Source organism: Falco rusticolus, chromosome 1, assembly GCF_015220075.1.
Source record: "Falco rusticolus isolate bFalRus1 chromosome 1, bFalRus1.pri, whole genome shotgun sequence".
In the NCBI taxonomy this organism is placed as follows: domain Eukaryota; kingdom Metazoa; phylum Chordata; class Aves; order Falconiformes; family Falconidae; genus Falco; species Falco rusticolus.
This window is the reverse complement of record NC_051187.1, coordinates 44256490-44283841: the sequence shown is the minus strand read 5'-3', so window position 1 is coordinate 44283841 and position 27352 is coordinate 44256490. Positions and strand designations below refer to the sequence as shown.

The window sequence follows — 27352 nt, the reverse complement described above, 5'->3', positions numbered from 1 at the left end:
GAACTACTTGCAAACACCTGTTGACAGAGCTTCCTCTTCTCTTTTGGCTGAAGGAAAATGCCTTTAGTCAGTATGTTTCAGGTGTTAATGAGCCACCAAAATCCTTTTTTAGCCCTCAGCCCTTCTCAAACAATGTTCCTTAATTAAGACCCTACATTAAGAATATTTTTCCTTTGAACTCATTGCTTCTTATGCAAAGGCTATGTAGGACAAAAAAAAAGTTTAGAATAAAGCTGTTTAATTTCAGGAAACGTGCTGAACATAAGTCATCACATCCATTTTTTCAGTGTTTTGGGAATTTTAGGGTAAAATCCCAAGCTTTTATCTCTGCATAGGTAATTTAATACAATGTGCAATTCTCTTTTTTTACTTCAGGTTCAAAGATCAACAGTTGCAGTGCAAAGTTCCCAGGTTTCACAATTTTTCTTTGTATGTACAGTAGCAACTTCATAAATACTATATATGCATCCCTAGATAACCAGAGTATGACATCTAGTACACACAAAGCTGTTTTGTTTGCTTCGTTTCTTGTTTTCAGATTTGTCCCCTTTTTTGCTGAACATCTTTTCCTATGCATGGATGTATCTGCATTATTTTACCTCACATTGGTGTCATTTTTGCTTCATTTATGAAGTTGTTTTTTTTAAACATTGACCTAATCTGCTTTGTTTCCCTTTTTTCTACAGAATTTACTGCTGATCCTTCAATTTGTTACTCAGATCAGCAGCTTCTGAAGGTTCTCCCTGAAGCTACTGAAAGTAAATGGATGTGGTTAGTTGCATGACAGAAGAGCAATTCACAGCTATACAGCTACACTTCCTTAACAAACTATACCACAGGTCAGAATATGTTTCCTGTATGTCCCTGAAGAAAGCAACACCTGCTCTGCAGACTGCAGCAGTACTGCAAAAACAGAATTCTTGACAAAATACATATGCCTACACCTACTCCGTAGAAAGTACATTACCACTGTCATGTGGGGCAGAGCATGTTATGAGACATTCATATCCTCAGAGTCCATTAATCAGCACTTTGTCTTCAAGGTCCAGCCCACAGTGCACTGAAGTACTCTAAAAATTCCCAAGAATTTTAGGTCATGGTCTTTATCAGCCCTGCACCATACAGAAAATATACTGCAATATTTCACATTTAAACAAGCTAATCTGAAAATCAGCCACTTTTTGAAATAGCTGACAAATAATTATTTAAAAGTATGTAATGTATCTTCTCTAACATCGGTGTAGTCAAAAAAGGGTATCTACTGTTCATAAAAGGGCACCTATTCATCAACAATTTTACTGAAATTAAGATGGAAAAGAAATAAAAATCCTGAAAAGACTTTGTAGGGAATAACTGAAAATCTGTCTTATTCTTAAGGAATAACCTTAGACCTGATTGGAAGTGAAAGGCTGTTGAAACCAAATAATTAATTTTATGTTTCAGTAGATGTTTGGAACAAACAGGTTTTAGAGAAAGGTCAACTAACTACATAATAGCTATAGAGATGAGGGCTAAAATTTTAAATTTTTTTTAGCAGTATAATGCTTCACTAAAAAAACCAAAATAGTCTATGTATAAAGTAACTCTTAGCATGCAGGTTCTATACTTTATTTATTACAGACTGCATTTAGAGAAGAAAAAAAAATCCTTTCTATCCACTTTTAGAAAACACCTGTAATTTCGGCCTTGGTCTAACACAGATTAACTATATCTAATATTAGTCAGTTCAATACTAGCTGTTTCACCTCTACAGAGCACCTAGGATAACTAACCTTCCTGACAGAAAGAGGTGACCACTTTGCAAGAGTGATGCATCAGACATAATTAAAACAAAAACCTGTAAAGCAGACATCTGCCTCCAGTTATTCCAGAGGAAGGCTACAGAAAATGAGCTTACACCAAGCTGCCAACCTGGTGTGGTCCGGCCCAATGGATCCCAGCTCGACCTTCCAAACGCCGCCGTTCCGCTCCCCAGCAGGTACGCAGTTAAGCAAGGAAACCCCGATTAACACAAGATACAATAATCCAGTATTGCTTACCTAGGATAAGGAAATAAAGTTTTCTTTGTTTTGCAAAATTTACCCAAAGATATCTGAACTTTTCCAAATGCACCTGTTTCGGGGATGGAACCTTTTCCTTGAAACTTTTTTTCTCTTCCAGATGCAACACTGAAGCGTTCCAAATCTACACAGTAGTTCTAGACCATAACATTAACCCCACTCCAAACAAAAAGCAATACATTACTGTAACAGTTAATTCAACCTCCATTAGAATTAGCTTTCTGCAAGTTAGCAAAACCAGATCATTTACATTTGTTATTTTTCCCCTGAAACAAAACTTTTGAAGTATTTTTAATGCTGATACCATTTTTCTCAGCAAAAGGAATCAATATTTCCACTCATAATATGGCAATATCTAATTTACTTTCTCTGCTGCACCTAAGGAAAGACAACTTACATGTCTAGCCTCAAGTCTTGGTGAAAACAACCTTCATAATTTGGAAGACTTGAAGAAAAATAGCAAAAATGTCATGACAGAAATTAGGTAAGGGAAATAAGGGGAAAAACCTCTGATTGTTTAAGGAACCATGTTAAGTGTCCTGGCACTAAACAGCCCCACTAGTCCAATACAAGCCATGGAAGTCATATTCTAAGTTTATTTCTTGCCCAGTAAGATTTTTAACAGAAAAATGAATACATGAAGATATATGAACTATATAAATCAGGTCTCTCCTTGAAGTTTTTCCACTACTAGCTACCCAATTTTCAGGTTCACAGATGTATCTAGCTGTGAGGAACAGCATGGGATCCTGACACCCTTGAGAAACAGCATTCTTCTTATAACTTTTTATGACCTGGTTCTTTTAGTTTTTTCACGTTCTAAGAATTTTTATCTACTGGCAAAGATAAAAATTATGACAAAATTTGAGCTTAGAAGGAGATATGATGGGTTGCAGAAAATACCAGCTTTTTTTCTTCATTTATATTTCTACTACTAAAACAGTTCTGAAATAAAAATTAAAATACCCTCTTGCCTTATCACAGGACACTTTTTCCCTCCTAGCACAGAGAAATGCAATGAAGTTTTGAGTTACTTGGCATTTGGATTAAAGCAAAATTCCTCCATGAAGACTATGTTCGTAACTACAAAGAATGGCAACAAACACTAGTAGTACAGTAACTATCTACAGTGGAACTGATCCCGAGCAATTCTAATGAGAATTATTCAGCAGTGTAAAATTTAATACACGACGTATTTCTGCCAACTGACTGTTGCCATACGTGATCAAGAAAATGACAAGAAAACACACAGCACGCAAGAGATGGAAGAACAGGAAAGAAATACAAAAGTGGGAAAGACAGCAGTATTGGTGAAATCATTCCCTAGTGAATTCCATGTATTGGTACAGCAAAAGCAAGTCAAGTATTTACTGTTTGTGGCTGCCACAATGTGCAGTTACCACACCAGGATACTGGGATTAGTGGTGCACCAGTAGAGAGCACAGCCGTTGCACACACCAGACCTTTTGATCTAAGGCAGAGATGGTAACAGCAAGTCAGCAAACCCGGCATGGTCATCTACAGAGCTTGAAGGCTTTTCATTCCTCTGATGATCACGTCAATTTACCCGTGCCTGGGCTGTATTCTTAATGATTGGGATGGAGGGAAAAAGAAACTTACGTAAGGTTTAAAAGGCTCATACAGGGGTAAAAAGGGAGAAAGAACTCTTGAGAAGGAAACCCAGGCACTTGGGAAGCAGAATTTGTACTGATAGCAGATTTGCCCTTTTAATCAAGTGTAGTATCCATTAAGCTCACTCCCCTTTCAACCAACTCTTGCTTTTAATTACAACTCAAATTATGTGAAAGAGGGATGACCTTTCAGGAAATGGAAACTTTTGAAAAATTTCTCCCTCTCCCAACTGTCACACTAATCAAAGCTGAAAGGCTTAAAGGATAAATGTCTTACTAATTCCTCCATTTCCAGATAGTCTCACAATGAAAAACAGAAACCAGGGTCTAATGTACAGGAACATAGTTAACAAAGTAGAAAGGTTACTGTAATATTAACTAGTAACTCCTAATATCAATTCTGTCAAGACTATTAGAAACACACTTAAAAGTCTTCAATACTCTCATAATCATAAAGCTGTCATGGAATGGTGACAACAATATCCAAGATCAATCACGTGTTTTCCTACATGAGTGCAATCTTTCAGTACTTTGGGGTCAAGCTCCTAATCTGTCTTTACAGGAAAAGGGAAGATGCAATAGCCTAAAGTAAATTAAATTACATCTCTAGAAGTTACTTGAACACGTATCTTTATTTCCCAGAGGCTAGTTTATTTTTGAGAACCTTGAAGGAACACACCAACAGGAAAAGGCTTCTCTCATTTTGCTGCTAAACAGGCAAATCACTGAATTATGTGCATACATAGCAAAGGATACAAACACCTCAAACAATGCTTTCACTCCCTGTTTGACATTTTCTCCTCTTTTCAATCAGTCAGAAAGACAAGGGAAAAACCCACCTCTCCCTTCTATTCTAGAATTTTCAGTGTGCATACTATATTTTCCTCTCTCAATTTACTCTTTCTCTTTGCTCTTACTCCTTTAGTTAAGAGCTAAGGTTAACCATGACTGAAAAAATGCCTAAAGAGCTTCCCCTGTAGATTAAGGGCTCTCTCTTCCTCTCATACCTACTGCAGTTGCTATAACAAAAGGAATCAAAGAAAGTATGCACTCTGAAAATGAAAAAATAGTCACTTCTAAACCTTGAGGGTTCTGAATTGAGTCTCAGCTGAAACGTCAGAAATGCTATAGCAGTGGAGCTGATTTACTAATAGCATTTGTAAAAAGAGCCACTGATCTTCATGGGGTCTTTCTCTGGTACTCGTAAGCATTTGGACAGCTCTGAACTATTACTGAAAGAGAAAGCAAAATTTTCTTAAATGTGTCAACAATTCTTTTTTAGAAAAATAGTATTTTGTCTTCTTCATGTGAATTGAAATTTATTTACCAATTCAAGAAATTAGGCACACCAACAACTAAAATATTTTTTTAAGTTTCAGGTTTAACAATTCAGAAGCTATTATTTTTAGAACCTTTTTGATAAAAGCAGTGATTTTCAGTTGCCTCCAAATCACTGCACATCAGCAATCTACTTTTACAGCACTGCCACTGACATTTTTTTTGTTCCAGAAAGCAACAGTAATACACACCCTGCTACCCACGATATGTAATTTTTTTCAGTGGCTGTTGTTCAAAAATAAGCTCAATTAACTAACTGATGTGCACACACAAGCCATCCAACCATACTGCAATAACTTTGCAACTGGAGTTAGTGAAAATGAATTTTATATATTAAGCTACTGCATACAAACCCACTGAAGTACTTGGTTGTAAAACCATACATTTTGTTCAAGGTACGACACAGATATATCCAAGCCACCTTTGTACACAGAATTCAAATACCTAAATCAATAAAAAGCATGAGCATATATTGCTTTTTGTAGGCTTTGCTCAGAAACAAGATAAATTTGCTTGCTTAATGCCCTGCATTACTAGAGCTATAGTATTTCCATATTATTACTTCACTATCCTCACTCATTACACATCTCTCGAGAACATTTTGCCATGTAGATGCATCTTAAGTCTCTCTACAGGGAGATATGAGAAGGAACAGCTAAAGCATTGTAGTTTGCTCTCCATCCCTACTTATTCTAACACTAATGTCCATATAATATTGGTTGTCAATACCAATTTTGTAATTAGGACTCAATTCAGCAGATTATTTGTGACTTCAGCAAAGTATTACCTGAATCAGTAGCTTGTATCACTCTTCAAAATAAAACTCAAAGACATTTCCATCACTGATAGAAAAAATTCTCAATAGAAATTAATATCAATCACAGGAGTGATTGATGCTCCGGCGACAAATACTTTTTTGAGCAAATGACAAAGAATTGTAGTAAGATCTTCCATTTTAATTTGGGGAGAAACATAATTCCAAACTTTTCTCTGTACCACTAGATTTGAGATGGCACAGATGACATACTGTCTATTTATCACAAACTGATTTAAGATTTCCTAACCTTACGAACTTAAATGAAAAGCTTTTGTATGAGGCCAAAGGTTTAATTGTACACAGGACAAATTTGACAAGTCTGTATTTTTGCAAGAGTCTTTATAAAGTAAAATTATGACAAATAATAAAAAAAAACCTTTTAATTTTCATACACACTTAATTATGCCAAACCATATATGGCAAGGCATCCAGTAAAAAGTACCTAGAACATCCTTTACTCAAGCTTAGCTCTGTAATTAGTATTAAAGATAAAGTAAAATGAACATCTGGTCTCATCTGCAGGTTTTTTCTTGCAGTATAAAAATATAAGAATATTAATGTGTCAGTCCTATAGTTAATAAAGGACTTCTATGACAAAAAAATCTACCATGTACATATTATGCACACAAAAAAAACCTGTTACTGCTGCAAACAGCCACATATTTGCCCTGCTTCTTGCTCCTAAATAAATCTAACACACATAATACTGACTGTAAAATCCAGTTATTAAGAAAATACCATACAGTTGCTATATTTTTTGACATCAGTGAGAAGATCCTTCTAGTACTTAGGTTGTACATTTATCAACATATTTATTTTGTTGTTTACCCTAGAGAACCTCTCAGCTTCCTTTGTTCCATTAGTTACCTAATAAAGCAACATGAAAGTAATCACAAAATGCAACAATATGATAAATGCGGTAATAAAGCAATAAGAACAAATGGGGAAGTATACAAAAACGTAAAGCACATGAAATTACTCCTTAAAAACAGAAAGCAAATATTAAGGGTACTTTGTCCCTTCAATTAGAATATGTATGCTAAAACTATTCACCAGACAACCAAATTCATTAATACTAACTCAATAACCACAAAATTGAATTATATGCAGTAAGTTGTTTCTTTTTCAGTTATTTTGTTGTTTGGGTGTTGCAGGTCTTTTTAAATACACCTGTAAGAACTACATATACCTCTACCTATAGTCAATCACCAAAATCCATTAAGAAATATAATTCCTGTTGTGAAACCACACTGCAGTATCATGTTGTGTGCATTCCACACTACATCAGTGATACAGGGGGCAGTGAAAGAAGTATACATACTGACAGAAACAAGCCCAGAAACGCATAGACTACAAATAAATTTTAGCATTGCTAAAAATCTGTAAGGTTTGGGAGTGCATAATACCACTGCACTGTAAAGAGCAATATATCACCACACATATAGTTTTCATTCAAGAGTTCTCATCATGCATTTTACAGCATTTTTTCAATAGTCTGATAGTGTACATAACTTTCATTCCTAGGTCAGAGGTCTACCTTGAATTTACCACAACCCATGAGAAGCTTTCACATAAAAGCAGGACATCTTGTCATTATTTTTTTCTAGATGGTGTTGTGTAACACTTTATACTACAAGTCTTTGAGCATGCAGCTTTCTATACCAAGTCTCTCAAATAAATGTCACTTTGTTTCATCAAAAAAAAGTATTAATGATAACATATTGAGTGTTTACACTTTCAAACATTTCAGTGGAAGTCATCAGATCTGATGAAAATAACCGATTTCACACAAAAAAAGCCCAAATTGTTTTTTTGTAATAAAAACTATACAAAAATCCCACTGCATGAAGTTATTTCCATCTAAAAACCAAGTGCTTTCTAGACATCTTCAATTTAAAGTTACTTCACCCTCTGCTGATTCATCAATAGTCCTACAGAACCTGAAACAATTTTTTAGCAACACAAAACTCTCCCTGGAAAGTCAAAAAACATACAAATGTAGTTCAGAACAGTGTCTTCAGAGTAGCAGCTCTAGCTGTAATGAAAGCACAAAAACTGTGGGATTTGGTTGTAAAGGAAACCTGGCCCACAATTCATAGTATTTACATTATACTTCATATAAGTGCTCCCTCAGGATAAAAACTATTGAGGTCATGCCATTGATCGCTGCTGGACTTGATTAGTCATTGCTTATTCTTCAGTAAGTTATTTTGAAAGATCTACAACAAATACACATTTACAGAAGAACAAGCAGGTATACAAATAAGGCAAGCTTCTAAAATCTATGTCTTGCAAGGCAGGGTGCAAAATAAACTAACTGCCAAATTGTGTATTACAGAAGTGTTTAACTTTAGAAGCAGTAGGTCATTGGCAGGGGTGGGTGGGATGTGTCCAGACATTAAAGGTAACGTCACAGAATTTTCAGGCACAGAAAAGTACACTAAAAAGATGGGATACATAGCTGAAGTTACACAGACAGAGTGACATCTTAAATTGTAACATATTCTTCCTTTAAGCTTTACTGCTAAACACCAAAATTTCAAAGCTGTCTCAATTATGTGAACTACTGAAAAGACTTTGGGCTTCTTTAAACTCTTTAATAAAGTTTAAAATACTGAGAAGAACAGTGTTTACTCAGGATAGTCATACCTGCAAATAATTATCTTGACATTCATCTACAGGTTTCTACACACTTGATCTGATATTAACTGCCACCAGTATTATTTGCTCCTGGCACAGCAGATCCTTCCACCAATTCTCTGATTTGGATTCTTATATTGCATAGCAATGAGAAAATTAATTTAGAGTAAGTTTGCAAGTTTCACTGGTCCACAAAAGCGGCTATATTACCATTATCTAATAAAATAACCCAAAAATTCAGTCACTACATTTCAAGTGGTTTGATAGTTTATAGTATTTCCTTTTTTTGTGTTAAAACATGAACTGGGCTGTCAAAGAAACTGGTGCTACAATTAATCTTTCCAAAGCAGTACAATTTTACTTTCTGAAGTGGCAAAAGTAATCTTGTGCCGAGATTGTTTTATACAGCAAAAAATACTACACACAGACACACAAACTCCAGGTAGTACATAAAAACATAAGTCGTCTCAGGATCAGAATAAAAAACTTAATTCTGAACACTGGTGTTGGTTCCATTAAATTAAACATCTAATTTCCCATGCAACTAACATGGATAAAATTTGTTGGTTTTCCAAGAGAAACATCTGTTAATGTCAAAAGAAAAAATGCAAACATTTCTTATAAATGATAGGAAAAAGAAGCTGGTCTCAGAAAAGTGGATTCAAAAATCATGTAGATCACATCATAATAGTAGCATTAATTACACCGGTAGAGCAGAGCAACATATCCATCTTTTCTCCCACCAAAATAAAATGGCACAGCTTGTTTGACCACCACAGCCTGCAACTTTTGTTTTCTTTCTGCTCTAAACTTAGCAGAGAGAGATTTCTGTTTTACTCTAAGAAATTTATCAAACAAAATACGAATAATCCAACCAAATTCCTCCAATTTTAATATTTAAAGGAATGTAAGGCATAGATTATTTCACTCTCCACATTACTTCTTTCTGAACTTAATAAATTAAGTCATTACATGGTCCAGAGAGGTCTAATAATTATTAGCCAAATCAAGAGGTACACTTTTTATCTGATTTTTTAAACATGGGACTTTAGTCAACATAGAAAAAAGTTTCAAAACTTTATATACCTTACTTTAAATGGTAGTGGCACCAAAATTCATTTTTGGTAGTTAGTAAAAGACATAATAGAAGAGCCTTTGTAAGGAAAAAATACCTTCTAAACTTAGGGAAAAGCAACAAAAACCTCAAATTAGCAGCAGGAAAACCAAAAGTTTCATCCCTGGTAGCCTCTGCAGTATTACCGTCACCCTTGCTTTCAATTTCAGATTTCACAATCGAGGTCTTACAAGAAAGTGTTCAGCAAAGGAACAAAGCTCCTAATAACACTGTGGCATGTGTTTCTCCAGTAAGATATACAGTGAGTCACAAATTCTCATACAACTTTCCCACTGGTAGACAGTGCCCAAAACTTTTTTCCCTGGAAATGTCATGTATTTTAAACTAAGGTCATTTTATTAAAAAACTTTATGGGGCCCAACAACAACAGCATTATCTATACCAAAAGCAAACTCAACAATTATATCAATTAAAAAAAAACTATTGGCATGAACAGCAGAAAAAGAAACTGCCCAGACAGGAGTGATCTTAACACAAACTAGCAGTCTCACTTAATCAAAACGTAGCATGTGATTTCAAAGTAAGCCTACTCCTCAGGCCTACATTACACCACAGGCCTAAACCCTTTCCTGGATAAGAGAGCACAGAGCACTCAGGCCATGAGAAATTCAAATTTATCATATCGAAATAACTACAATCCCAGCAGCAAGTAACTAAGCAGTCAGTTCAGTTTAACTTAGAAACCCAGCATCAGAACCCCTCTAAGATTGATGTCAGTCATATTGATCAATGGCACTGGACTAAAAATGAATCTTTATGTTTAAATGCTGTATTAACAGAACAGTCTATCAGACCATCTCACCACTCATAGTTAAGGGTGCAATAAACTTGTGTTTTCAAACATTAATGATCATCGTGAAAACTAAGACTTGGCACTCAGTCTTGTTTTTGTCACATTCCTAAGAATTTATAGGAAACAAGCAAGTTATTTTTCTAGTGCAGTAAAGACAGACTCCTAGAAATAAACTAGAATATAGATAAAAGAATCAGATAAATTCCACTTCTCCATATAAGTACATATAGCAAGTCATCTCGCTAGGGTAACTAGACACCAATGGATAAGAACTCTGAGTACCCAGGTGCCTTTGGATAAGTACATTCTCACAAATTTTGCTGTTCCGTTGTCACAACAAGAAATCATGAAACAATACTCTGTCTTTTCATGTCATCATAAAACCATGATTTTTAAGAACCCTCTAAAGTATTCTTAAGCTTTTTCCCCCGAGTACCAATTTAATTGCTATGTGTAAGAAAGGGAGAGGAAACAACAAACTGAATATGGACTAGGAGAGAAACAGTAAATCAGAGGACAACATGGAATAATTCTTTCCTATCTGTGTTACCTATTTTAAATTTTAAAGCAAAGGTTACTAGGGTGGGATAATTCTATATATTTAACAAATGAAATGCTTACAATATCCTGTTGCTCCCTAAGATTTCACATATTTTCCTCTAACTTTTCTCAGAAACCTAATACAGAGTATTTGAAGATTTCAAGATTCTCCCGTCCCAGAAATCTACTTGGCAGCAGAGATACCAGCCAGTCATCACGAACTAGTCATCGCAACTACTTGTTCCTAAGGGCTCAAGCCAAAAAAACAGCAATGCACAGCTAAATTACAGTATCAGGTCCTTAACTAATTCCATGCCATTGGAGTGAAGCCTTTAACAACCTCTTAATTGCATATAACTAGATCGTTTATTAAACCTTTTTCCCAGTGAACAAGCCACACTACCTTCAGGATGTTTTCCCTGCCAAATTGCTTTGGTCTGTAATAGAAGTTAGGCACATTGTAACTCCTAAGTGAAAGGCAGAAACATTCAACAGTAACTGTTTTGAGAAGCAGAAAGTGTTAATCTAATCCCTAATCAAATTCCACAGAAAACACACATAAATAAAACCTATTTTTGTTATAAGTAATTAACTTAAGCAAGCACACCATTCATTCAAATCCTTCTTTAAGAAACTTAACCTCACAGTAGGCAACAAGGAAGACTTACAGATTCAGTCTACTGTCAGAAAGGACAAAAACACTCCAACTCCTGAACTCTCACTCAAAGTTTAAATCTCAAGCAGACAATAAAAAATTCTTCAAAATTCATGGGGTAAGTGATGATAAGATCTGGAATTCTGGTATGAATTGATACTCACGTTTTGTCACATTAATATAGTTGTGTTATATCAGAAATAGAACTTCTTATCTAAGCAGCTTTCTATTAACCTGTGTTCAAAGAGGGCAGGGAGTTACATATCTACTAAAACCACACCCAAAGTGTTCAACAGTTGGTGCTGTAGGCCTTCAGTTTCAGAGTTTGTAGTTTCATATATTTAACTGATTAATACAGAATAGATCTTAAATATCTAGATCCAGGCTGAAAGAGAAAGAGGTTATTTCTTCACCCCTTGTTTTCCAGCTCCTTCATACCAAATACATAAAAATAATTTCAACTGGTGTAAAGACATCATAAAATTACTGGTTCTTGTCTGGAGTTTCTGAGCAAGGACACTGCCATCAAAATGTTTATGGGAATGACCGGAGACTTCAACCTGGTCTACAGGTCAGATAGACAAGAATGTTTATCAGCATGACCAGTATCAAAGAAACCTCCACACAAAGAATGTAAATGCTGCAAAACCCTATAGTTGACATTAACAGCAATATGATTTTCATTTTGTTTCTTCTGGTGAAGTTCATAAAAGAAAAGGCATGTAAAATGTTTGCGTTTAAAGAAAACATTTGAACATATACAATGCAATCTCTGTGTTGCCTAGGCAGAGGAGGGATGTAATTAATAGTTTAACAGATTTCTGAATAAAGATGAGGAAAAATACAAATATTGGAAACGTCAAGTGACCCAGTAACCTCCTAAGAAAAAACTGAGACAGGTGTAACAGAACTTCAGAACTCTTAAGACAAGTGTAGTAAGCAGGATATACCATAATAAGAACTGAGAATAAACTACACACTTCAAAAAGTTACCATGAATTTTACTATGATATATCTTACTTAAAGCAGATTTTTATTTGCACTAGATGCCTGGTTTGTTAGTACACTGCAGTTGCTCATGTGAGATTTCTGACACAAAAAGAAACACCATATACTTGTAAAATCAAGACAAAGCATTGCCTACAGATTTGTGCCTTACTTTGGACATCTAATTACTACACTAGATGATCAATCTGCTCATCAGATGGAGGGGAGGGGGGAATAAAATCCTGTTTCAGATAAAAGAAACAAATACTAGGTAACTCCATCCTAACGATCAGCTTTACCATAAACTCTTATTTCCCACAGAACTATGGCATGAAGCAAATGTTTTAACAAGTCTCACAAAATAGGTTACTCAGTTTTAGGTTTTAATAGTATTATTATGTATATAAATGCCCTTTCTGATAAACGATGAAAATCTTGCTTCAGTAATATTGTCTTGTATGCACTGTACAGCTTTTTCATGCTTGTCTGATTTTCTTTCTTTCTACTTAATAATTGCCACCCTCCCATTTAATTGAATCTCTGCACTGTTTTGCACAGTGCAACATGGGATTCAGCTGGAGGGGAAAGCAGAGTGCATCATACAATATGCAATTCATCGTAGAAGCCTGGCATGTAAGGCAGCACAGAGGCACCCACCTACAACTCCATGAAGCAATGCAGCAAATTAATCAGACACAGACGATAAATGCACAAACAGAAATCCTCTCAGATGAATTAACCAAAATGAAATATTTTGATTCAGGTCAGTGAAACTGAAAGATTGTTTTCTACCCTCACCTCACAAGGGGGGAGGGCAGCAGAGGGAGCAGAATAAAAAACAAGTAACAAGTTACTCAGGAAAATAATTCATTTAGAATGAGAAATAAAATCTCCAATCAAATCCAGTAGCTTAAAAGAAATAAAGAAACCATGTCTCCATTGTGCTCCAAGAAGTAACAATGAATTAAGAATCCCCTTATACATAATAAAGAAAAAATAAAATAAAAAAACAAAACTGCACAACCATCTTGATATGTATTCTATTTTAGAACACTTGATAGGATTTTCTAATGAAAAGAAGTTACCATTGCATCAATGACTTAGTTTGTTCTCCAGTTCAAGTTTGCTTTCTTTCCATTTTTCAAAGATGAAAAACATATTCAGAAGTCTGTTTTGTAGACTTAACGTTCAAGTAATGATTATAAATAAGCAGACTGACATAATTAAAGATTTACTTCACCTCTCACAAAATCGGTGAGCATATTATACTCTCAGTGAACTCAGACAAGGAAAGACTCCACACAAACTGGATTGAGAACCAGTCTGATACAACATTATCCCAGTTGAAACCCACAATAAGGGTTTGACAAGGGGGGTGGAGGGGGAACCAAACCTTCAGCAGAAGCGCTTCACTTCGAGCAAAACTCCTTAAAAACACAATATTTGAAAGAATACCTATAACAATTCAGGCATTACAGGGTTAGTTGGCTACACATCACTGAGTTTTTTCAAATTTTATCATGGCAATTAATTCAGCAGATTTTTTTTAATTTTTTCCTTCTTTTTCCTTCAGTCAGGCACTTTTCTTGATAAACACCAAGCATAAAATGGTAAATCACAATGTCTTTTGTTTCATCCCTATGCTTGATTACTCTTGGCAGGTTTTTTGCTCTAATGAGCAAGCTGTTTGGCTAAAGCTACTTAAGTAAAACAACTGAAAAATTCAGTTGTGAAATCTGAAAATACATCTACTTGAATTTCAAGCTTAATTTTGTTTTAATGTGGTGTAAGTAAATGCTGAACATTGATATATTTTTAATCAGATGTACAAATAATGTTTATAATTTTACAGCTATAGGAATTTTTGCTTCAACTAGTACATTTATCCATTTATCCAGTAAACAATTTTCTTTCTGACAAAACCAAGCAAAAGTAGAATCTGTGTATATGGGAATTAAACATGCAAATTACTATATCTTTATCTGCATTGGAATAAAGTTTTTAAAGCAGAAATATCTGTGAAAAAAAGAGATATATACAGATATGTATTAATAATGAAAAGTTCAGCTTATTAATAATGTTTGACAGCAACTTCCAACATTTTAAGAAAAAAGTTTCTTGACATTCATGCTTTTAAATAATCCAACTACACTCAAACTGAGCTGCAGAGACACAGTCCAACTCTTCGTAAAAAAAAAATCTAAAGATTCCCTTACTCTGAACTAAAGCGAAATCAGTTTGACAAGACTTTTTTTTTTTTTTAAATGGAGTGTAAGACACCATCACATTTTACAATCAGATAAGCACTGTTAGATTCTAACCTCAGTTTCACTTCACAGAATAATTTCATGAATTTTATTAAAATATTTTTGATATCTTCTACCTTACTTGAGAAAACTGGAGTTCTACATATGTTCTTAAAATTCTCCAGACCTTTGTAGCAATACCTGTCTTGTTCTTATGTGATACCTAAATGCATGTAAAAAATCAGGTATTTCTTCCAGCCAATAAAATGAAACTGTTGTCAACAACTACCTAGTGTATTTGAGACATGAATCCAGAATTCTTTTATTCTGCACATCACAAACGTTGTTAAAACCATGTCACTCAGTATATATATCCAAAAACAATCTACAATCAATGGGATATCAAAATCTGGTGGTTAAGGTAAGATCTGCAGACATGATGAAGTTGGACCTATGAAATACTTCTAATATTCTGTGAGGTATTTTGTTCCCTGGAATGAGGGATAGACGGAATAAAAGCTCTTATAAACTGTTATTGATCTGAGATACCAGTTAGTCTGTGCACGCGTGTGCATGCGCTCACACAGGCATGCGAGATGCATGTATATTTATTATAAAACACACAAGAGCTCGACTTTTCAATATGCTGAACATCAAATACTCCATAACATTAGTATTTTAAAACCTTCTGGGGAAAAAATTCAACATATGTAAGAAGTAAGCAAAGCCAGAAAGCTATGGTAGCTTTTGTCAAAACCAGGCAACAGAGGTTCCTGGAGATTAAGGCTGTGTAGAATCCAGTTTATAAATACACATTCAGTCCCAGTGAAGAACACTTAAATGCTTTGAGGTTTTATACGTTTATATTAAACTACAGTACAAAACTACATAGTTAACTCTACTTCTGCATATGCTCCCTCCTCCGTCTTTATGAGACTACACAGGCAGATCTCAAGAGCAAAATCCCATGATTCATCATCCTGTTACACCTTACTTCGTTAAGGTGTCCTTAGAGTAACTCCAATGCAGTTCTGGCCATACATCCCTGCATTCTTTGAGAGGATATTTTCTTTTAAGGAGACCGTGAATATCACATCGCAGGTGGAACCAACTGCCTGTTTTCCTAACATAACTGAGTATTTTCTTTATTAGTGTAAAGAAATTCTGTGCATTCATGCCCCAAGTACCAGAGTTCACCAAAACAGGACCTTGTAACTGCCTACCAAGAATTCCTAATTACAGTTAGATACATGCAACTTTAAAATAAACTATTCACAGGGATGAAAAATTATACAGCTTAACAGTTTAGGAAAGAAATGTTATCTTTATTGATATTTAGAACAATAAGATATGCACTTAGTGTGCTTTAATCCAGTTCATGTAAGAAATATTGCACATTATTTGCAGTACACTGCGCAACCTGATAGCCCTTTCCCGGCTTTGGAATTTATGAACATTAAGAACTCAGTAGGTTCATGCTTTTCATTCCTGGGTGTTGGAAACAAGACTGCCTACCCAATCCTCGGTACATTTAAACATTTACACTCCAGATTAAGACATCAAATATGTATCTCTGTGAATATCTTAATGGAAATTCGGAAGCTATTTCTCCACCTTTCTTAGGATTTGAACTGGCTTGTATTCCAACATAATTTGTGATATTTTGTGTAAAAGTAATTGACCACAATTACTAACAATACACACAAGAAAAAGTTATGAAGGTGTCAGAATAGAATTCCTTTTAAACAGCAAATTAGTATCAGAAGATTAATCAAGCACCAATCCTAGTTACTGTCATATTTGGGCCAAAGAATGAAACACTCATAGATTAGTATGAACTTAAATGGTATTCTTCCTTATTCTTCTGCAAAACACCACAGATTTACTGCCTAGATCATCCAGGAGTACTGCAGTTAATTCCCTCACACTGCAGGCCTTTAGAGATCAAATATTTATCTTAATCTGTGCCAGTAGCACACAGTACAGCCTCCCAAAAATGCTTTTGCCCAACTAGAACTTTTGGGTTTAATAAAATCTGTCAGGATGAAAGTTAATGAGCCGCTATATACAGGTAAGCATATTACCAAATCCAGTGGTCTATTTTGGCTCTAAACGTTATGAACACAAAGAGTTGTCAGTTTCACACGGGCTTACTAAATCTGACCAAACTGGTTAACTTTTTCTTCTGCAAAAGGCTAGGAGGGCACTTTATGCAATGGCTTCCTGGTATTGCTGCTTTACGTATCAACAACTGATTCTGCTTAAAAAAATCATTTTGGGGGTCTTCTACTAAAGTGATGTTTCAGTTCCCATTACAACCACCATCAAATCCTTACAGATACATACATCATTATATATATATGCCACAGTCTTAATATTAATAACTTCCCATTGTTTTAATAAATCGATCTGCATTTTAACAGCTTTTTCCATACTCAGAAGCCTGTATTGAGGAGTAAGTTCTGTACTTCTCATTGCTATGCTGCACATAACTGGAATGAGTTTCATCATCGATGCAAGCTCAAAAATGTCAAAGGAGTTTGTTTTCAGCTGTATGCAGGCCCTAGTGTAAATGCACTACATGAAATTATTTGATGACTTGCAGACTTTTTTAGAGATGCCGAACAAGCTGCGAACTGACAATCTCCTTTGAGGATTACATATCACTTCAGAAAATAAAAAACTAGTTCACATGAATTCTCTGCAGAAAGATGTCAAGCACTGGTTAGTCTTTAATAACAAAATATTAAGATAATACTCTCTGGAAGTGGCAAAATACTAAGAAGTCTGGATGATTTACATCTTTTAAACCTATTCTCTTACTGTGTTCTCTTAAAGCAGCCACTTGTGAAGATAGTAACAGAGCAGTGAAATCACATCCTCATTAACTTTGTCATGGGTTATCATTTCATACCAGTACTCCTTGTGTCCTGTCCAAGGTTGCTACCTTAAACTGCACCACCTTTCTTCAGCAAATCATTAATTCCAACAGTAATCTTCACTACTGTAATCTCTCAGTGTGAAATGAGATGACATAGGAAAGCAAAAGTGACAAATCATTGGGGGGTCGGGGGGGAGGAATCTAACAAATAACTACAGATCATTCACATTAGGTAAGAATGCCCAGTGAAGCTTTGAACGCTAGTACTACTAGCCACAAGCTTCTCTCTTTCAGAAATTAAACTTCAAAAATATGAAAGTTACATGAATTTTTAATACAATATAGCATTTACTACCATTGCCTCCATATTTGTTTCTAAGGCAAACAAGGCAGATTTTCAGCACTGAGCACAGCCAAAGACTTACCACCTGATGCAGAAAAATAAGCCGTTCATCTGTGGTTACTAATATACTCAAATATGTCAAATTAAGAGAAATACACATTGTCACAACTTTTAAGAAGGTCTACATTAGAAAAATATTCACACAGCAAAACTGAAGCCGTTTTACTAACAGGTACTTCTCCTGTACTGATAGGAAAAAAGATAGAAATACCTTGATTATAATAAAACTTTCCCTACGTTTGAAAACTTCAGAGACACTCTAAACCTAGGTACCAAAAAAATAACCACCTGTTGAAAGGTTTTATTTTGTTCAGCATATGTTGGGATGGGGCAAGGGAACATGACATGACATGGGAAAACACAGAAACAACTATTTAAACTTAAGTACCTATTTAAAGGGAAGACTTACACTTGAAAACTGGCCAACACTTGCAAACATATGAAGCCAAGCTATTATTTCTCCTTTCTGTATCTAGTTACTTCAAATGCTTCAATGATTATGAAGTAACAGAGCTGGAGGAGGTGAAAAGAAAGAATTGATGGTGTTAGTCTAGAAACACAGGTATTGTAATATGCTCATATTCCATCGTTTTCTACATTCAGCTTCCTTTCAGAATATTCCCCCTCCTCTAGACCTTTCCCTTCTGATTGTATAAACCTGACAGCCTATTGCATTTTCTGTTCCTGCTACCATCTACTAGTGCATTACAAAGCTATTTATACTACACTATAATAAGCACAGATGGCTAGAGTCAATCCCAATAAGATTTAATGGTAAGACAAGAGAAGACTGGGTATCCATATCCATTAAACAACGTACCGCAAATAAAGATTATTCTTCAGAGAAAGGAGATAAAGATAAGATGAAACAATGTTATCAGCTTTACTTTAGATTACGAGGGCAATCTAAGGAAAAGCACATTACAGTCTACTTAAATCCTAAACATTAGCTATATAGAGCTTCCAAGCTAATGCCTTCCAAGAGACAGTTAAGAGTTCAATGTTAACAATAGTTTGAGATTAGTAGACTCCGCCTTTACAGACAAAAAAAAATACTAGTCACTAGAAACAAGCAACAAAAACAGACCAGAGGAAAAGTAATCAGGTGAAAGAAAAAAGGAATCCATACTTCAGAACAAACTAGAAGCATACATTCAAAAAACAGAAGCCTTTTTCTACAATAGAGAAATTAAAACTTAAGCTTTCCATTACACCTTCCCATTATAATTTGCCATGTTCAGTCTAGAAGTGCTGAACAAACAACTGCTTAAATTTCCTTAATTAAAATCAACTCAAATTCCAAACATTTTCCTGCATTTCACAGTTCAAAAGACAGTGGTTAAGTATTTATTATTTTCATTTCAAAAGCATTAACTATAGGTGTAGGTACAAAATACTCATACTTTCTGCCAGATCTCCTAGCTTTCAAAATTTTTCTTCCTTCACCATATTAATAAAACTAAGATCATACAAAATAAGTAATTATTAAAAAAAAAAAAAAAAGGAGAGAGAAAGACTGAAAGACTGGTACCACTTTAGACTAGCCAGTAACAAGCTTCAAGTAACAAACTGGCATGTGGAAAACAAATTCAATGCCCTAACTGAAAAAATAACTTTAACTTATTAGCAAATTCTTGCTTTAACTTAGGCCTAGGACAACGTAATGATGAAGTTCATACTTCCTGTTCTGTAATTTCTTTTTTTTCCTGATACTGTAATTATAACTTTCTATCACAACATCATGTATGCAGTAAAAGAGCTGCCCTAGCCACTAATAAGAAAAGAGATATGGTTTATTTACCCTGAACCATAAGAGGTACTGGGCAAATAAGCCTACCGGACCTATTTTCACAGCTGATGAGTTCACATTAGTGCAAAAAGACTGACGAGTGCTGTACTATTCAATCCTAAATACTGACCTCCTCTCAAGTACATTCACGATCTTCCATAACCTAGAAGGGATTCTAGCCCAGTGCAAAAAAATTGTTGAACAGAAGTCCTTCTCCTCCTCAAATAAGGTTATCAGCACTTGATTCTGGAAACACAATAACTTTCCAAATATTTACATGGTGACGACACAATAAAGTGCAAAAAACTTGTGATGACTAATCCTTTTTAAAACAGCCTTTGGCTTCCTCTTAGTTGTACAGAGATGCAGTTGTGTAGATATACAGCTGGACAGAGGTGTTCTGCTCACAACAGTAAAGAAACACCAGGTGTACAGTTGGTGGAGAGTTTAGCAGCGGTGCAGGGAGGTGCTTGTTTTTGAGAAGCCTTAAACCTCCAAACAGACAAGAGAATTACTAATATTGGCAAATATTAAATTGGTATGGAGACCTAGTATTTGATTCATCTCCTTTCCAAACACAGAGATTTAGATTTCACTAATGTTGAAAACACACATTCTTCAAGTATCTCCAAAAGACTCATTTGGGAGGCCAACATAAGCGGCCCAAACTTGCCAAATGTTTTAGAAAGCAGTACGCTTTATGGTCAATGGGAAAACACTTCGTAGTGAAGCACAGCAAAAAGTGGTATTACCAGTGCAAACTCCCCCTTCACAGCTGATAGGTTTTAAGATCTTTGCTTGATTTTTGTTCTACCTTGTTTACCTTTGACAACTTTATTAATATGGTAGGATGATGGTAACACTGTGATATGATGCAACTGTTGACACTGATCAACTGACCATATCATTTCATAACAATGCTATGCCATAGTTGAATCGTGCAGAGTTTATTTATATAGTACTGCAAGTATTTTCCACTACAAAGTTCCTGATGCATCTTAAGTTTGCTCAGGAATTGCTTAAATTAAGAATTCTTTGAAAAGAACAAGTAAAAGTCACGAACAAGCAAGTTCAGTCATAAATAACTCTCCTCAAGCAGCAAGTAAAATTTACCATATAAAATACATTTATTATAGTGTCCTTTTAATGAACACAAATGGACAGGACACAATTTGCAAACGTCAATAACTAAAATGAGTTACTCCAAAGAATGCTGCTTCATGGAATTTTACAAAATAAAACTTAAGTTTCTGAAAGGTTTTCAGATAACAATACAACAGACAGTTTTGTGAAATTTTGTACAACTGGCTGTAAAGACCACATAAAAAGGCAAAGTGATTATAAATAACAAAGCCATTATGTTCCATTCTAGGATTAAAACCAATATCATTATTTGAAAACAAGTCATAAAGAGAATAAAGAATTATTCCCTTTCTTTTTTTCTCCACATATTTACAGCATTATGAGGAATGCAGGTTTGATACATAAGATCTAGGATATTCTAAGTAGGAAAGTATAAATGTAATGCTGTTATCCAATTTTTTTAAAAGAATAACCTTCATTTCAGACAAGCTCCAGTTTATTTATAGATCTTCATCAAATGTCTGGTGCAGCCATTGTAGACAAGACCATTAGCACAAAACACTATAAATATAATAAAATATGAATGAAGAAGATTCCCCTAATTTAGTATCTACTAAAGAACCTCGGTTCCCAAGCATGAAATAAATAAAGGATATGTACTCATGGGCTAGGACATCCCAGGAGCGTGACACCACTGGCTGCTGAAGCAGGCTAACCAAGCAGCTTGAAAAACCTTAACACACACATCAACCCTGAGACTTATTTTAGTGACAGACGTAAGAGCTGCAGCTACCCAGCAACTGGACTGCAGCAGCACTAAGACTGGCTTGAAAACCCTTCCTCCCCAGCTACTACAGGCAAAAAGTAAACATATCCATGTAGGTAACCCAGAATGTTTGATTCACACATACAAGTTGACAGAGTTGGTAATTGACATATGAAGAATACACTTCCCCCCACACCCTCATCTTTAAGATGGGAAGTCTCCTATTTAAGAACAGCCCATTTTCAATTTTTACACAAGGAAAAGATGGGAGAGGATAGTCTCTAACAGAGCACCTAGCTTCCCACTGTTCCACTTTAAGGCACAGTTCTTGCCTAGGTATTTTTCATTATTTTCAACAGATTTGTCAGAACGATGAAGATCTTCCAAAAGAACTGAGGAGTCAGTTACATTTTTGCATGTACAAAGTACTGAAAAGATCTTAGCTAATACTATCACATTGATAACAGTCTTTACTGACGAATTTGACAATTTAGAGGACATTAAGCCAGTTAGATTTTGGGGGGGGGGGGGGGGTGTAGGTTTGTTTCAGGTTGTTTTTTTTAATAAAATATCGTATCCTGGTTTATTAGGTTTTGTAAGGGTTCCCTTTCTGAATGACTGACTACCTTCTTCCTCTCTGTGATCTAAAACTCTTAAGAAACAGCCAATGAGGCAGAAGTCAGGGTCATTATCTTGCACATTAATCAGTCCTGTCAGTTAAGTCTTAAGTTAAGCCTTTAAATACTTCTTTTCACACCAGAATTCCATCTCACCCTTACATCTGTAGGGTATTTAAAGCCTGCAAAAAGTATGCTACTCTCTGACCAGAGAATTAAGTTACAAACACAGGTCTTGCATACCTTTATTTTGATTTTAGCTCCACAAGACAACTTACCCATACATATGTTTAAAATGCAGTTGTGCTGTTCCTTAACAGCAGGCAACGTTTAAATAATTAATTAAACTGCTAATCACAATTTCAAAACCAACAAATTACAGTCATACAAGTAAATTTACTCGTTATATAAAACTGTAGGATGTTAACAAAACTTATTCACCTTGTTATATTTATCTCCTAATGCATTCTTGTGCAGGTAGATTAACTCATAATTTTTATTTTTTTACAATTATATCTTATGAATTACTGAAAACCATTCACACTTTAAAAGGAGTGCCTTCTAAAGTATTAGGACCATCCATAAATATTCCATATCAAGTACCAATCCATAGGATATAAGCTTTTTGCACAAGAAATACGAGCACATTCCTCACTGAGGTACCAGCTTTATAAAACTTAAACAGTGTAAAAATAAGCCATCATATTTATAAATTGCCTCGGAAAAATCAGTATGCAGTACTTCCTCAAAGCAGTCACTCTTAAAACCCTTGGGGACACCTACTTGTCACAGAATAAATTATCTGGCTAATATCCAACATTACAGTATATGTCAGCGGACACCCAGGAGACAGGCATTAGAGAGCACTTAGCTTCTTCAGCCTTGCAGGGTAGTCCTTACATATATGACTTTGCCCAATTATAAAACATAACTGATGTACTTATTTTGGAGTTTTCTAGCTGCACCCTTTCATCCTAAAACATTTATACAGTGCTGTGTATTTATTTTTTTTCAGAATCACAGGTCCCAAAGTACAGTACCTCAAACAAAGTTGGGTTTTTTTTTTTTACATGAACATAGATTTTTAAGATATTCAAAGCAAATAAAAACATCCGCATACTAATCTGAATGTTCTCAAACACTTAAATTATGCTGTTTAATAGAAACTAAGGGGGAAATAAGTTCCTCTGCAACTCTAACTGCAGCTCTTCTTTCCTAGTTGCTTAACATAAATAGCCAAGTCTGCATTCAACAAACAACATATACATGAAGTTAGAAAATACATGCATCACAGGTACACTACGGCTCTCAAAACACTGGAGATTTTTACTTCAGTTTGCCATAGCAAACCATGGTCTCTAGCAAGCTGCAGCACAAGAAACCTGTTGACTTGGAAGTTCCAAACCAAATAAATGCTTTACACCAAATCAAAGAAATCCAGTAAGCAATATAATAAAGCTAAATAGAAAATTGTTTCGCATGCTTAGAACTCCGATTTTTAAAAGCAACACTAAAAAATGCAACACATTGCAATGGCAAGGAAAATGCTTTTCGTTGAATAAAATGTGAAAGACTTTTTTAAATCGATTGGGTTTCACTCAACTTGCGACAGAGCACAAACCAAGTGCAAAAGCACGGCACTCCGGAGCACGAGAGCCACCTCACAGCAGCAGGTTTCGTAACTGACGAGATTCGGGTCAGACCGGCGCTGGCGCTCACGCACCCGGTGCGCGGCAGCCCGGCCGCACCGCCGGCACAACTCGCCGCCTCGCTGGGCGGACTGGCCCCCTCCGCCCCCGGGCCGTGCCCGCTGCCTCCCTGTCCCCCGCCGCCCCCGGGCCGTGCCCACAGCCCCCCTGTCTCCCGCCGCCCCCGGGCCGTGCCCGCCGCCCCCTCGCCCCCCAGCCCGCCCTCCCCGCACCTCCGACATCGGCAAGGTGAGAGCGGGCGGCCTCGCCCGGCGCACGCTCCCAGGTGGCAAGGGCCCTGCCCCGGGCGGCGCTTGCACAGCGGCGCCGGCCGAGCCCCCTGCCCCCCGCCCCGGGCCCGCCTCGCCCCGCTCCGGCGGGGAGGGGAGCCCAGCGGCCGCGGCGCGCCCCCACCGCAGCCCTTCCCGCAGCCACCGCCGCTCCCGCTGCAGGGCGGGGAGCCAGGGCGGGGCGGGGGGTGAGGAGGACAACCGCAACTCCCCCTCCGCCAACCGCCCCCTCGTAACGGCTGGCGACCCGCAGGGCGGGAAGCGGCTCCCGCGGCCCGGCTCGCTGGGCACTAGGGGTGCGAGCCGGTCGGTCCCCGCCGCTCAGCGGCGGCAGCGCACCAGGAGCTGCCCGGTGAGACCTCCCTCCTCCCGGCGAGGCGCCGCCGGGAATTAAAATACGAATTAAAATTCAGGGAGAAGGGGCGGGGGGGGGCGGGAAGCTGAGGCTGCACTCCAGCACCGGCTGCCCGCAAGGGTGCCCTCCGCGAGCGGCACCAACCCGCCAGCCGCCACGGGAGCGGGCCGGGCGCGGCTGCCGGCCGGCGGCGTGGAAAGGTTGAACTTACGTCTCGGAATTTGTTCCACTGCCCGACCTCCTTGTCGTACTGGGAGATGGTCGTGAGCCATTGTTTATCGTCCATAAAATTGCCGCTGTCCGGCCTGCCCCCAGCCGCCGCCGCCAGCGCCGGGCTGCACCAGGCTGCCGCGCACACGCACACGAAGGCTGCTACCTTGAGCATCTGGGCGAGAGAAGAGACGGAGAAGGGGGTCACCCACAGCAGCGCCGAACCCCAGCCGGGGGCTGCCGACAGGGGCCCGGGACAACCGCCTGCAGCGGGCCCCTCGGGCAAGGGGCACGGGGGTCAGGGAAAAGGGAGGCTGCCCAGCCCCTCACCTTTGCTGCAAGCCCCCCAACCCCGCTCCTGGCCGCGGGCCGCTCCCTCCCCGCACGCGCCGCCGTCTGCAGCCGGCCGCTCCGCGCCGCGCGCTCCGCCCGCCCTTCGCCCCGCCCCGCCCCGCCCCCGTGCCGCTCCGCGCGCTGCCGGCGGCGACGCTGCGCCGAGGCTAACGGCCCGCGGGCGGGCGGCGCGAGCCGCGACCTCCGCCGGAGCGCCCTGTCCCGAGGTGAGCCCCGCCGGGCGGTGCTTGGCCTCGGCCTCGACCCTCCATCTCCGCCGCCGCCACGGCAGCGGGACCGGTCGCACGGGCCGCCCTCGTCGCGCCCCTCGTAGCCCCGCCAGAGCCGCGCCGTGCCGCCGGCACCTCCAGGTGGGGGTGGAAGCCGCTAGAACTTTTCTACCGCCGTGTTGGCACCCCGTACCCCAAGTTAAGTCTGCGAAAATCCCTTGCAGGATACAGGCTTTCACGACTCCCGGTAATTTCAAGATAAAACTTCCTGTACCTTAGGGAAAAGGCGACACGCCAGCTCCCATCGCCCCTGAATGCTGATTTAGGTACACGCCTTCATTGTAATGCCGCCTGTGATATTCCCTCTTGTAGGAATCATGTGCTTTTCCCCCTTTCTGGCTTTTTGTCTTTTAAACTGCAGCTGTGTGTTAACTCAAGTCATTCAGTGACATCCAGTTTCTTTCCCAAATTAGTTAAATTTAATACAGAAATGAGCAAGGTGCATAAATAGTTCAATTACCTTTCCAGCATAGCTGATTCCGTATTTAATTTCAAACTCCATCTGCCATCCAGTTGACCTAATTCATCTAATTTTGTAATGTTAACTTTATTCCCTGGACTTGAGTAACACTCTGCTCTTTAGGTTTCTACTGGCTGCATGCTGCAAGGTAGCACATGGTAGCGGGAGGGAGACGGGGACTGCAAGGGTGGCCTCTGTGGGAAGAGGTATGGGGCTGCCCCGTGTTGGGGACAGCTGGTTCCTGCCAGCTACACAGTGCAGGCACTGCAGTCGCCGCTGAGCACATCAGCAAAGCTGGTGGTATCTATGAAAGCATAGCTAAGAAAGGGCAGAAAATGCTGTGCGGAGAGAGGAGGTGGGAACAAAAGCAGTAAGAAACAAGAGGAAGCACCAGGGTCAGAAAGAGAGGATGAGATGCCCAATGGTAGAGCACTGCAGCACCTGGAAGACCCACACCAGAGCAAATGGATATGCCCAAAGGAACTGTGGTGAGCACACCCCGGGGCACATTTTCCTGGACTACAGCCATGGAGAAGCCATGAAGGAGCAGTGAAAAAAAAAAAAAACATTACATACTGACTGTACCTTCCCTCAATTCCCCCTGTGCTGGTCAGGGAGAGGAGTCTGGAATGAAGTTGAGCCTGGGAAGGGGGAGAGAAAAGGTGCTGTTTTAACATGTATCTTCTTGTTTCCCACTATAAAAATCTGCAATTACATTTTAATTTTCACTAACAAATTAATCTTCTCCAAGTCAAGTCTGTTTTGTCAGCAACAGTAATTGGTAAGCAATATCCCTGCTTTTATCTTAACCCATGAGCTTTCTCATTCCCCCTGACCTACTGGTGGGGAGGTGGCAAGCTGCTGGGTGGAAGCTTGGCTGTTAACTAAGGCTAATGCATCACAAGGTTGCTAAATATGTTAAGAGAAAACAACACTCCTAGGGTAGTATCCAAAAGAATTGTCCATGGTAAAAACTGAGATCTACTTTCAGACATGAAACTACTGCCAAGTCCATCAAGAGATTCTAAGATCCGATAAGCAGAAAAATGCCACTAATACAAAAAGAGAAGTGAATATGAAGTTGTGACTGATCTTAGCAAGTTTTCAGTTTGGTTATAAATTTTATCTACAGAGAGATAGTAAAGTATGAATTAAATCCACTAACCTGCACCTTACACTGCATAATACATGCCATTTTGTTCCTAAACCTGTATCACTAAAATCAATGAGAATCTTGTCACCAGTCTGACAGATACAGAGGGTGATTGCCAGATTAGGATTTATGTGCCCAACTCTGAAAATGCTACCTATCCAGAATGATATTATATTCTGTAATAAATGAATC

General features: G+C 38.1%; 1 protein-coding gene across 2 annotated transcripts in view; it reads right to left on the bottom strand.

The window, feature by feature from the left end:
• The window catches only part of SPOCK3 (SPARC (osteonectin), cwcv and kazal like domains proteoglycan 3), a 212383-nt gene extending 187033 nt beyond the window's left edge, over positions 1-25350 (bottom strand). For both annotated transcript variants that reach the window (XM_037377278.1, XM_037377287.1), the window contains exons 1-2: positions 25255-25350; positions 24926-25099 (exon numbers count right to left, since the gene is read on the bottom strand). In XM_037377278.1, coding sequence (XP_037233175.1) covers positions 24926-25099 — 174 coding nt within the window. In that variant the 5' untranslated portion in view covers positions 25255-25350. The remainder of the gene's footprint in view (positions 1-24925; positions 25100-25254) is intronic.
• Positions 25351-27352: the final 2002 nt, after the last annotated feature.